This window comes from Mustela lutreola, chromosome 14 (genome assembly GCF_030435805.1).
Source record: "Mustela lutreola isolate mMusLut2 chromosome 14, mMusLut2.pri, whole genome shotgun sequence".
Lineage (NCBI taxonomy): Eukaryota > Metazoa > Chordata > Mammalia > Carnivora > Mustelidae > Mustela > Mustela lutreola.
In genome coordinates, this window is record NC_081303.1 from 33562389 (window position 1) to 33575743 (window position 13355).

Here is a 13355-nt window from a genome sequence, read left to right on the forward strand (position 1 = left end):
TTAATTTGAAAATAGACAAAGGGAAATTTTATTTATTCCTTTTCTCTTTGAACTTCTACTTAAATTGATTATTGGCCACATAATTATATCCTTATATGATGTATTTTCATGTTTGAAATCTGTCGATCTATCTATAGTGCGTTTCTGTAACAGAAATGTATATAAATAGAAACTATAGACAAAATTTTTTTGAACATAATTTAAAAATCTCAAATATTTTTTCTGGATTATTATTGAATTAGTAGTAGTATATAATTAGTCAAACATATATTCACAAATTTTATAAAGTATTAGGCATAAATATTTATTGAAAACATGCTGCTTATTAAGGTTTGGTGCTTTTCTCAGTTCTGGTGTGCTTAGTAGTTATTACTAGGACAAGGAAGGAGTTCCATTTGTATTCTTTTTATTATTCGTTTGTTTATTTATTTAGGATCATCATAGTTTTTTTAAAATTGAGATATAATTGATCTATAAATTATATAATTTTAAGATTTTTCTTTTTAAAGTGTAAGTCTTAAGAAGCTTTGCTTACATGAATAAGGTGATGGGGCATGAAGGAATTTTGTTAACATTAATGTCACTCAGTTTTTTGACCTCGTTCTCATGTAAGAAATTAAGAAAAAAAAGCATTTTTAAATTAATTAATCAGATGTTATTTATTCATTTGAGAGAGTGAGAGAGCACACAAGCAGGCAGAGTGGCAGGCAGAGGGAGAGAGAGAAGCAGGCTCTCTGCCAAGCAAGGGGCCCGATGTGGGATTCGATCACAGGACCCTAAGATCATGACCTGAGCTGAAGGCAGCTGCTCAACTGACTGAGCCACCCAGGCATCCGAGAAAAAGCATTTATTGATTTATCATCAAAAACAGTCTTAATGCTCAGTTAGTTAACAAGTCAAGTCCTTTCTTTAATTTTAATGAAAGCAAAGAATTAGAAGCCAAACACTCAGAGATTTGATTTTTTGGTCATTTATAATCATTTACTTTTTTGGCAAGATGAGTACTTTGATTTTTCCTTTCCTGTCCTAAACACTATACCACAGACCCTTTTTCTTCTGACTTTCCTTCCTCCAGCTCTTCTGCCTTCCACTATATTCTATTTCATTACCCTTTATACCCTTGCTCTTCCAACACATTCACTATTCTTTCCATCTTGCTTGTTCTTGTTACTAGAAGGTTCTTGCAAGGTGAAGTGTTCCTGTCCCTGTTGCCATCTATCCTGTACCCGCCCACCTCCCCCCAATTCCTGCAATTGCTCTCCTCTGCTCCTGCCAAGACTTGCTCTCTAGCTCTCCCTATCCCTCTCTCCAGCTGCCTGCCCCCATCTCTCTCCCTTGCTGTCTCTTTTCTAGCTTTCTCTATCTATGTTTAAATTTATAAATTGAATTTTATCACCATTCTGAATAACATTATTATTCTTTGAAGGGACAACGTGAATGCTAAGTTTAAAATAACTGTTAAAAAAAAAGTATCTAACATCCTTATTACTGCCAGGTAGTGTCCTAAGTGCTTTGTGTAAGCTAACTCATTTAATTTTCAGTCCTATGAGATAAGTACTCTTGTCATCAATATTCTCCTTTGGGTGAGGAAACTAAGGTACAGAAAAGTTCGGTTACTTTTATAAACTTGTACAATAGTATTGGTGGAATTGGGATTTGGTCCTAAGCCATCTGTTCCACAAGCATATATGCTTTAACTACTCTTCTGCTTCTAAAAATATAGTTACTAGAATGGAAGCTTTAGCAGTAGAAATGTATTATTTCTTCTTAGTACTGTGGCCATTTCAAGGGTCCAGACACTTACAATTATGGATATAGAATATTCTTCAAATTTAGTGATAATGTGAGATTTCTCAGGAAAATGCAATTTGGTATACACATGTAAAGTATTAAAGTTGAAGTCCCAGTTTTATTCAGATGTTTAATTCTATAACTGAAACATTGAACTCTTATTTATGAGCTTCTCTTTATTCCCACTACATTAGTTGGAGCTCTCCTTTCTCTTTCCTGGGTTAGAATGGTAATTTTGCTTGTGAGATACATACCAGGCTCTTCAGAATCAGGTTCCCATCTATCTTCATTTCCAGCCTTAGTTCATAACCTATTAATCATTAACAAAATCACTTCGACCTCGTGTTTCAGCCATATTGATTTAAAGTCATCTTATCTCCTGGTCTTGTATGACTTTAACCCCTTCTTTCTCACACCCTTCTCTTAATTCTTTACCACTTCTTTTTCTGCTTAATGAATCTCTGTGTGGATGTGATGGCCCAATTCTAATGTCACCTTCTGTGTGTAGCCTGCTTATTTACACATGATTGTTCCTTGTCCTGTGTTCTTTGTAAGTCTGCTTCAGTGATAGTACTATCACATTATGATATACATACTGTGTCATATATATTTGTCTTCCTACTCAGAGTTGCTCAAGTCTTAGATCGCATCTTACTTAGATTGAGTCTTACTTATCATAGAAGCTTGGATTGTTAGTATGGGCATGATACTTCTCTGGTTTGTTTGGAAATATTTATAGTTGGATTGTGGTATAGTGAAAAATATTAGATAGTTGGATTTGTTTTTTTTTTTTTTTAAAGATTTATTTATTTGTCAGAGAGAGAGCGAGCAAGAGCGAGCACAGGCAGACACAGTGGAAGGCAGAGTCAGAGGGAGAAGCAGGCTCCCTGCGGAGCAAGGAGCCCGATGTGGGACTCGATCCCAGGACGCTGGGATCATGACCTGAGCCGAAGGCAGCTGCTTAACCAACTGAGCCACCCAGGCGTCCCTAGATAGTTGGATTTGTATCCCAAATCGGTTTTGTACTCTGTGTCACCATGTGTAAGTTCTTGATGCTCCCTCTAATATTTCCTCATCTCTAAAATGGGGAGAATAACCCATAGGATCTTGTCTATAAAGTGCTAGCCTAGGGCTAAACTGATTTAGTGCTAGTTTCTTTTTTTTCTTTTTTTCTCTCTTTCTTTTCTTTTCTCTTCTTTCTTTCTTTTTTCTTTCTTTTTTTTTTTTTTTTTACTATTTTATTTATTTATTTGATAGTATAAGCAGGGGGAGTAGCAGTGGGAGGGGGAGAAGCAGACTCTCTGCTGAGCAGGAATCCTAATGCAGGGCTCCGTCCCAGGATCCGGCACTCATGACCTGAGCTGAATTAACCAACTGAGCCACCCAGGAGCCCCTAGTTTCTTACTCTTTATCAGACTTTTTTTGTTATTATTTGTTTGATGTTATCAGTTCATCCTTAACGACAGAAGAAAAGGATTTGTAGAATTAGAAATTCAGTGGTTCAGGGATATGATTAAGTTCTTTACGTCTTTTTGTTCCTCCATCCTAGCATGTATTGGTTCTTTGACTGGCTGCCCTAAGATTGTAGGATGGCTCTGAGTAGCTCCAGGCATCATCTCTTAAAGAAGGGAGGGAAAGAACTTCTTTTCTTCCTATCCATTTCTTTTTGAAACACAGCATACCCTTCATTGATTAAAACTGGGTCACATACTTAATCCCATGTCAGCTATTGTAAGGGTATGAATGCCAAGATTGGCTTAAGTTAGTTAAGAATCATAACGTTGGGCTGGGGTGAAACCTAGCTTTTCTGAAAAAGAAATGTGGCTTAGAAAAAAAATTATTATTATTTTTTTAAAAAGGGTGGGTGGGATGGTTTTGGATAGGTAACTGACAGTATCTGCCATGGTATTTATAGGAAAGTAACAAAAAGAAGAACAAATAAGAATCTCTAGTGTCTACCTTAGAGAATCAACCAGGTACCATGTGGAGGATGCAGCAGACCAACACAGTGAGGAATTGTCTCCCCCAGGTGCTGACAGTATCATAATTGAGATGTGTACGAGAAAGTACATATTCCAGAGAATTCTCCTTTAATAATAGTGGTAGTAATAATAGCAGTTGTAGCATTAGAATCTGTGGAAAATTGTTTTCTAATTTGAAATAAAGTGAAAGCCTAGCATTTTCTGCTTAGCATCTTTTTAATTTGGGGGCTCTTAAAAGTGAAAATAGAACCCATTTAAACAGAACAATTAGATGATACATTTAACAACAATACAAATTATATGTGCTTTTTGTTTTATTTCTCTTTTCAGTGAATGAGCTCATTCTCAAACAGAAGCAAAGATTTGAGGAAAAGAGGTTCAAATTGGACCACTCAGTGAGTAGCACCGTATGTTTCAACTCTTATTACTACTTTTCAATAAATTTCAGTTTTTTTTATTGGCTTAATATTAATGAGATATTAGAGCTTAATATGTCATTGATTTTCTTTAAGAATAAAATTTGTTTAAGATTATTTTGTTTAATAAAGAACTTTTGTTACCTGCATCGTCTAAAATTTAATGATCATCTTTTGAAAGGTCTTCTGGGATAGCATTGAGTCAGAGTTGTCTTGTAGTACATGGCATTTGGAAGATTATATGGCAGAGTGGAACTGCGGTTGGTAATTTGGAAAAACTTTTGGAAGATTCTCAATTTAAGAGAATCAGTCCTAAATTATTGAGGGAAGTGAGCCTAAATTAGTACCTTACCAAGGACAAAGTTGAAAATATGGCTAGACAAATAATTAAAATCCAAGTACTTATTTTGAAGGGAGTTACACCTTTAGACATGCTCACTTAACATTTGTTTTGAATATACCTTCTGTATCTGTTACCCAGATTGATTTAAGAGAGAAGTAGTGTTTAATTATAATTAGAAGGCAGTGGGGAACTATTGGCTAGGAAGGAGTAGGTTAGAATATTATAGTATATTTTTGATATCTATGTAATAAACATAATTAGGAAGTAGCAGGTAAACATTTTAGGGTCTCTAAAACAGTCTTCTTAGGAGGTTACTGTGTTTCTTTGTTTTTAGAATGGCCACAGGTGGCAAATATTTCAGGATTTGTTGGGAACTGATCAGGATAACCTTGATTTGGCCAATGTCAACCTCATGTTGGAATTACTAGTGCAGAAGAAGAAACAACTGGAAGCGGTAAGTGGCAGTTGAACTCTATTTATTTATTTTTTGTTGTGTTATATTATTCACCATAAAATACATCATTAGTTCATAATGTAGTATTCCAAGATTCATTGTTATGTATAATATCCAGTGCACCATGCTCTATGTGCCCTCCTTAATACCCACCACCAGGCTCACCCCCTCCCCCAGACCCCCTCCCATCTAAGACCCTCAGTTGGCAGTTGAACTTTAAAAAATTTTAAATGGTGGTCTTATAAGTTGTGGCAGCTCATTTATATTCAGAACAACTGAGTGATAAGAAAGATCATGACAAAATACAGTTTCATTTTATTATTTATTTATTATTTTTTTTTAAAAAGATTTTATTTATTTATTTGACAGACAGAGAACACAAGTAGGCAGAGAAGCAGTCAGAGAGAGGGGAAGAAGCAGTCTTCCCGCTGAGCAGAGAGCGTGATGCAGGGCTTGCTTGATCCTAGAACCCTGGGATCATGACCTGAGCTGAAGGCAGAGGCTTTAACCCACTGAGCCACCCAGGCGCCCCTTATTTTATTTATTTATTTATTTTTAAAGATTATATTTATTTATTTGTAGATGACAAGTAGGCAGAGAGGCAGGCAGAGAGGCAGCAGAGAGAGAGGAGGAAGCAGGCTCCCCGCTGAGCAGAGAACCCGATGTGGGGCTCGATCCCAGGACCCTGGGATCATGACCTAAGCTGAAGGCAGAATCTTCAACCCACTGAGCCACCCAGGCGCCCCCTCTTATTTTATTTTATTAAAATTTTTTTATTTTCTTTTTTTTTTAGATTTTATTTGTTTATTTGACAGAGAGAGAGATCACAAGTAGGCAGAGAGGCAGGCAGAGGGAGAGGAAGAAGCAGGCTCCCTGCTGGAGTCTGATGTGGGGCTCAGTTTCAGGCAGAGGCTCAACCCATTGAGCCACCCAGGCGCCCCTACAATTTCATTTTATTTTATCTTATTTTTTTTTCTTTTTTTAAAGATTTTATTTATTTATTTGACAGAGAGAGATCACAAGCAGGCAGAGAGGCAGGGGGAGAGAGAGAGAGAGAGAGAGAGAGAAGCAGGCACCCCGCTGAGCAGAGAGCCCGATGCGGGACTCGATCTCAGGACCTGAGACCATGACCTGAGCCGAAGGCAGCGGCTTAACCCTATCTTATTTTTTTATAAAGATTTTATTTATTTGACAGACAGAGATCACAAGTAGCCAGAGAGGCAGACCTATAGAGAGAAGAGGAAGCAGGCTCCCTGAGGAGCAGAGTGCCTGATGTGGGGCTTGATCCCAGGATCAGGACCTGAGCTAAAGGCAGAGGCTTAACCCACTGAGCTACCCAGGTGCCTCTATAATTTCATTTTAGTAGGGAACAGTTTTACTGGTTGGTTGTCTTCTAATGAATATATTCCTTGCTAGATCTTCCCTTATTCACATATGAGATTTGGAAGATAAAATAGAGATTTTTTTTACCTACATAAAATCCTTTTAGCAGGTGTTTGTTGGTGGCAGCTGTAGTGTATGGCTTTTAAATAAAGGCATTTAGAAAGGTAGGAACAGTAACTAAATATATCCTGTTTCATGTAATAAAATAATAAATATAAAATTGTGTTTACTTTATGTAAATATATATAAACAAAATAAAGTATAAACAATGAAAAATGTTTATAAATAATATAAAATGTGAATTTGCATGTATTAGGAATTGAGTATGATCCATTAGGAGCGACTCACACCTCAGCATAAGTAGGTATCCCCCTGACCTAGCTGAAACAAAAGCGGGAATCTACTGACAGGGTAAGGGAGTGAGTAGCTGACATATGTGAAAAGGAAGTGTTTAACAACCAAATATTGGGAAGATTGGAACCATAGCCAGCTTTTCTGGAGACTATAAGGAAATAAGATCAGGCACTTGAATGCTGGATCATTCTTTGGTGCTTCTCATGTCTGTTTCTTTGGGACAGCTCTGATTTTCTTTTCTCAGGTATTTATAACATAATGTGATCATTTGCACTTTCTTCATCTATATTTATTTATTTTTAGGTAGAAGAAAAGGGACTTTCCTTTACAATTTCAGAATTCTGTGGTGGATTACTAATATAATGGAGATCTGGATTCCATATGATTGAATAGGAATCTTAGAAGGAAGTAGCTTCGGTTATGCTTACCAAAATGATTCTCTCATTCTGGGTGAGGGGTGGGCAGGGCTGGTGGAAATTTCTCCCATATTTTTTCGGAAATGGGCTTTTATCTTTAATTAGTTAATTTATTTTAGTTTTACTGAGGTATAATTGACATATAGCACTGTATAAGCTTAAGCTATACAGCATAATGACTTGACATACAGGTATTGTGCAGTGATTACCACAATTCTCTTCCTTAGACCCCCTTCCCCATACTCACACGTGTGCTCTCTCTCTCTCTCTTTTTTTTTTTTTTTTTTAAGATTTTATTTATTTATTTGACAGAGAGAGGTCACAAGTAGGCAGAGAGGCAGGCAGAGAGAGAGGAGGAAGCAGGCTCCCTGCTGAGCAGAGAGCCTGATGCGGGACTCCATCCCAGGACCCTGAGATCATGACCTGAGCCGAAGGCAGCGGCTTAATCCACTGAGCCACCCAGTCGCCCCGTGTGTGCTCTCTCTCTTAAATAAATAAATCTTTGTAAAGTAAATTGGGCTCTGTGCTGGGCATGGACCCTGCTTGTGATTCTCTCCCTCTCCCTTTGCCGCTTGCATGCTCCTGTGTGTGCTCATGTTCTCTCTCTCTCTCAAATATAAATAAATAATAAAAAAATTAAAAGACGTTTATATAATAAAGTTTCATATTATGGTTATCCTTTTGACATATGCCTCTTTGTTTATTTTTTGAGGTTTATGTTGGTAAATATAGATCTAGTTCATATTAACTTATTAGTGGTAACCCATTGCATGAACATATCTATTCCCCTATGGTAGATATTTACATTCTTCCTAATTCTTAGCTGTGAGTGTCATTATTACATATAATATTGTTATACATGTTTCCTTGTGCTCATGTGTATACACTTAGTGTTTTAAGGAATGAAATTACTGTTTATAGAATTTACATGCACATTTTAACATATCAGATATTGCCAGGTTGCTCTTTTGTACTATATGAACACCTGGTATTTTCTCATTTTTAGTTATTGCCAGTCTTATAGTAGTCTGATGTGTGTGTGTGTGTTTTGGATGTTGCTACTTTTCCAAATAGATATATTGGTAATTGAATTTTAGTTGAATTGCATTGTGGTCAGACAACATGATTTATGTGATTTTAGATTGGATATTTTTCTTGAATTCAAGTTTTTTGCTTTGTGGGTTTATCATGGTAAGTTTCTGTTTTGTTTTTTAGTGGTTGCTTTTGTTTTTCATTTTTTGTTTTGTTTTTTAGATTTTATTTATTTGAGAAAGAGAGAATATGAGGGGGCCGGGGGAAGAGCAGAGAGAGAAGCAGATTTCCTGCTGAGCAGGGAGCCTGATGTGGAACTCTATCCCAGGACCATGAGATTACAACCTGACCTGAAGGCTGATGCTCAACTAACTGAGCCACCCAGGGACCCACTTTAGGGTCTTTAATACAATTTTTGTTACATTGTGCCTTCAAGTAGTATCCTTCATCTATCTATATTTACAAGAATCTTATAGTAATATACTTCATTTCCCCTCTCCCGGCCTTTGTGCTATATTTTTTCCTATAGTTTATTTCTATATACTGATAGAGGTTTATTAAAAAGACAATTTTGTCGGGCTGCTGGAAAGATGGCACAGTAGGAGGATCCTGGGTTCACCTGTTGCTGTGTGGCCACCTAGAGAACACCTGCATTGGCATAAATAACCCAGAAAGCAATCTGAAAACTGGCAGAACAGACTCCGCAGCCCTATGTAGATAAGAGGCCACAACGAAGCAGATCTACTGTCTCTGATTGCTCTTGGCAGGATCCCATCAAAGCAGGGCCACAAGCCTGGCAGTGTGGGCACAGCCCAGACAAGGGTCAGTATCACTCCAAAGTAAGTCCTGCTCCAGGGAGAGGGGAAGATAACTCTACACCAGTCTGACTGTGACCCCATCAGTGGGCTGAGGGCAGGCAACTGGTCTGACTGCAGGCCCTGCCCACCAACAAAAGCTTCTCAGGGCACAACATAGGGAAAGTGCCTGCAGTTTGGTGCGTCTTCATCTCTGGCAGATACCTGCGCTGACTCAGCTCAAGCCTAAGGCCACCCTGGACCAGCCCACTAACACCACAGGCACACCAGACTTTGCCCACAACAGGCAGAGAGCCATTGCAGGCTGGAGTGAAGGCAAATACAGCTCAACCGCAATGAAAGGACACCCCTGTAGCAACACACATAGAAGACACCCCGAAGCACTCTTTTCTGGTGAAAAAGAGACATTGCACTGCAGGACCTCTTCTTCATAAAGCCACTACTTTTAAGTGTGGGAGGCGTAGCTGACTTTCCTAACACATAGACACAACAATGGACAAAGTGAGGAGAGCGAGGAATATGTCCTAAGTGAATGAGCGGAACAAAATCAGAGCAAGAGACCTAAACAAAATGGAGATAAGTAATATGTCTGATAGCAGATTTAAAGTAATGCGCATAAAGATACTCGCTAGAATTGAGAAAGGGGTGCAGAACCTCCATGAGATCCTCCAACAAGAGATAGGAGACACAAAAAAGAACCAGTTAGAGCTATTGGACTCATTAAATGTAAATAAAAATAGACCACCTGGAATAAATAGCAACCAATAGGAAGTAGAAGAACAGGCCAGCCACCTGGAGGGCAGAGTAATGGAAAGTAATCAAGCTGAGCAGGTGACAGGGGAAAAAATATGTAAAATGAGAATAGATCCAGGAAGTCAGAGAGACTGTCAAGCATAATAGTCTCTTGATAGGTATCCCAGAAGGAGAAGAATGAGAAAAGGGGACAGAAGATTTGTCTGAAGAAATAATAGCTAAAAACTTATTGAATCTGGGGAAGGAAAGAGAAATCCAGATTCAGGAGGCACAGAGAGCCCCCAACAAAACCAACCCAAAGAGGTCTGCACTAAGACAGAAAGTAAATAAGATGGCCAAAAATAGTGATAGAGTATTTTAAAGGAAGGAAAGAGAAAGGAAAGCATGACATGGAAACCCCATATGGCTGTATTTCTTAAAATTAGTTTGTTTTGGGGAAAATGGCTAGTTTTTTTTTTTTTTTTTTTTTTGTTGTTGTTGTTGTTCCTTAAAGATTTTGTTTATTTCAGAGAGAAAGAGAGAGGGAGAGCACACATGGGAGAGGGGCAGAAGGAGAAGCGGACTCCCCACTGAGCAGAGGGCCTGATGCTGGGATCCATCCCAGGACCCCGGGATCATGACCTGAGCAAAAGGCAGAGTCTTAACCAACTGAACCACCTAGGCGCTTTAGCTTGATTTTAAAAATGCCAGTTAAAAACAGTTTTTAATCAGGAAAACTGATTAAATAGTAGTAATAGGCTAAATGGATGCATGAATGTGCTTCATACTGGTTATACTGTGGTTTTAAAGAAAACTTTGAACTCGTAGTTATATTTTAAAAAGAATAATTATAATTTTCTATTATAGGAATCACATGCAGCCCAACTACAGATCCTTATGGAATTCCTCAAGGTTGCAAGAAGAAATAAGAGAGAGGTATATTATTTTGTATGTTTTACATAATGTCTCATTTACTGTTGCTGACTGTTCCCATTTTTCCCCATTTTTTGTAGAGGCATTTCATGCTAAAAAGTTCATTTAAACACTTAAAAAGTGTTTAAGTTGTAGGCAGTTTTCTAACTCTTTGTATTTTAACTTCTTTTACCTTAGAACTTGATACTTTAAAAATCCCTTTTTGGAGATGTGCTAAAAAGTTTTCTGTAGGATTGAGTACAATGACTTACCTCAATGCAGCAAAAAATAGAAAATGGAATTATCAAATGACAGCCTACCCTTCACCCTGAAAAGAAGATTTAGGAAACTTTAGATAATATAGTCTCAAGTAGAGAGTGTTTCAGATATTTCTTACAGCAAAAATGCATGCTGGGGGAAAATGCAAGTAAAAATATAGCTACCTACTTAAAACCTGGAAAGCGTAAGACATGAAGTATACTGAAAAGATAATTTTTAATTAATAATCTTATAATCAGAATGTTCTAATTTAATGTTCATAAAATTCCTTAGTCATTTCAGACTTGTACAAAATATGGGAAAATCAAAGGCAAAATCCTGTGCTACGGGGACAATGCTGATATAACTTTGAAAGCAGTTTTATATTTAAATTCCTAGCTGTCACAAATCTCTTAAATTTTTATTTTAGGTTATCTAATTAGGTTGTTTTTTAGTCATTTAAAAAATATATAATGTGCTAATAAAAATATATAATGTGCTAAGGTCTAGGCTGTCTATTATTTTTGAAAATAAAAAGATGAGCGATGTCTTTATATTGATGAAGTACTATTAGTGTACATTATCAGAACCTTTACATTACCTTAGTTTGGTATTTCCCCTTTTTTGATTATTCGTGATGTCTATTTTTTTAACTGTTTCATACTTTGTTCCAATTGGATTTTTCTGTATTATGATATTGTTAACAGCTAAATATTCTTTACATGGTTTATGACTGTTTTTCTCATCCTTAAGCTTTGCTGAGCTAATAATTTTGATTTTACTATATCTACTGACAAAAAACATTATCTTCACTATAAATTTAAAATTTCTTCCTCCCTGTTGCTACTTGGCCTTTTGGCTAAGATCAGGTGTAAAATTTATTCCTCTCATTTTTTTTTTCTTTTTTTGGGTACTTTTTCAACTTTGGTATGTGTAAGAATCACCTGAAGATCTTGTTAGGCCCCATAATCTGCATTTCTAGCAAGCTTCAGGTGTTGATATTTTGGGTCCTTGGACTACATTTTGAATAGCAAAGCTGAAAATATTATATGTACAAATAAAATTACTAATTTAATATGTATACTCAACATCTTTTTGTTGTACAAAATTCTTTAGAGAAGTGATGGTTTTTCACATTTCATACATACCTCCCAACTTTAAAACAGAATGAAATTGTTTTGTAGTAGTTCCATATGCTTCTTTCTGCCTTAGACTTTCAACTCATTGAGAGTGGGATTAAGTACATGAGGAATTACCTGATAATGGATGAGTAAATGACTCAATTAAGTGTATAGTTGAAATATGAGGATGTTTGGGGTTTAAATTAAATGGCTGGTCATTATCTGTGTCCTGTATTATTTAAGGTTTTCATTAGCCCCTGAGGTTTTTCACTGCTTTTATAGGGATGTATTAATGCTTGCAAAAAATTGTTAGAATTGAAAATGTCTCAGGTAATAAGGATACAGCATGTAGCTCCAAAAAAACCCCTGAAGATTCTGAGATTAATAACCTTACTAGCAAGCTGATGAGTTAGCCTGTCATAGTTTAACTTGTGCTGTTTGTTCCATGAGACTTCTGGGCTGGAGATAGAGGACTTTATTATGGCACATCTGGCACAGCCGCTGCATGTTTGCATGTTTTCTCTGATCCTCAAGTCCCAAAGGGGAGATGTAGAGATGGGCTCAAGTGAATGCTGCACATACATAGTGGATTTATGTAATGACAAAGGAACTCGGAGCTTAGAAATTCCCAGTCTTTTAAAGGGATCTGCTGGAAAACCAGTTTATTCTTTGCCCTTCAGGGAGATACCATTTTTATCATATTGATCAGAAAACAAATCTGTCCTTTGTCCTGGAAAGTCACCATTTCCGTCTTGCCAGGGTGTTTGCTTTAGAAACATCCTTGAAAAGTAATTCGGAACAAAAGCTATGACAGCCTGTTCTGAAATGGGAGAGATCGATAGAGAATTGTTTCCTAGTAATTAACTCTTCCTAGTGATAGGAATTTGTCCTTTCTCTGATGTGGTGGCTGATGGCCTTGAGTAATACCTTCTAAGATACTGTGTTTGATCACATAGTTCTTAGTATCAGTGTTTCTATATTTTATTCATTAAATATCTGGGTTAATTGTGCTATAGAATTTTGTAGCTTAACTTTAGTTTTATCCTTGTGATTAAATGATTTCTTTTCCCCCCTTGAACCATATTTTCTAATGGTAGGCAATTTAACCAAGAAGTGCACTAGTTCTTAGTACTTCTGGATATTGGTGCCTTTTCTATTCACTGATTATATTGTCATTAATACATTTTGGTTTTCTTTTTTTTAATGTATCCATGATTGAGTGATTTTGAGTATTTTGTATTTAATTATATAAGGGACTGAGGAGCTAGGTTAACAAAGGTTTACAAATTTAAAAGTTTAGTGCTAGGTTAGCAGACTTTATTTTTATTTATTTATTTATTTATTTT

At 36.7% G+C, this 13355-nt stretch overlaps 1 protein-coding gene across 1 annotated transcript in view; it reads left to right on the forward strand.

Annotated features, from left to right (window-relative positions):
• Positions 1-13355, forward strand: part of COP1 (COP1 E3 ubiquitin ligase) — a 250901-nt gene that overhangs the window by 36847 nt on the left and 200699 nt on the right. The window contains exons 4-6 of the mRNA XM_059146878.1: positions 4104-4180; positions 4867-4986; positions 10586-10654. Coding sequence (XP_059002861.1) covers positions 4104-4180; positions 4867-4986; positions 10586-10654 — 266 coding nt within the window. The remainder of the gene's footprint in view (positions 1-4103; positions 4181-4866; positions 4987-10585; positions 10655-13355) is intronic.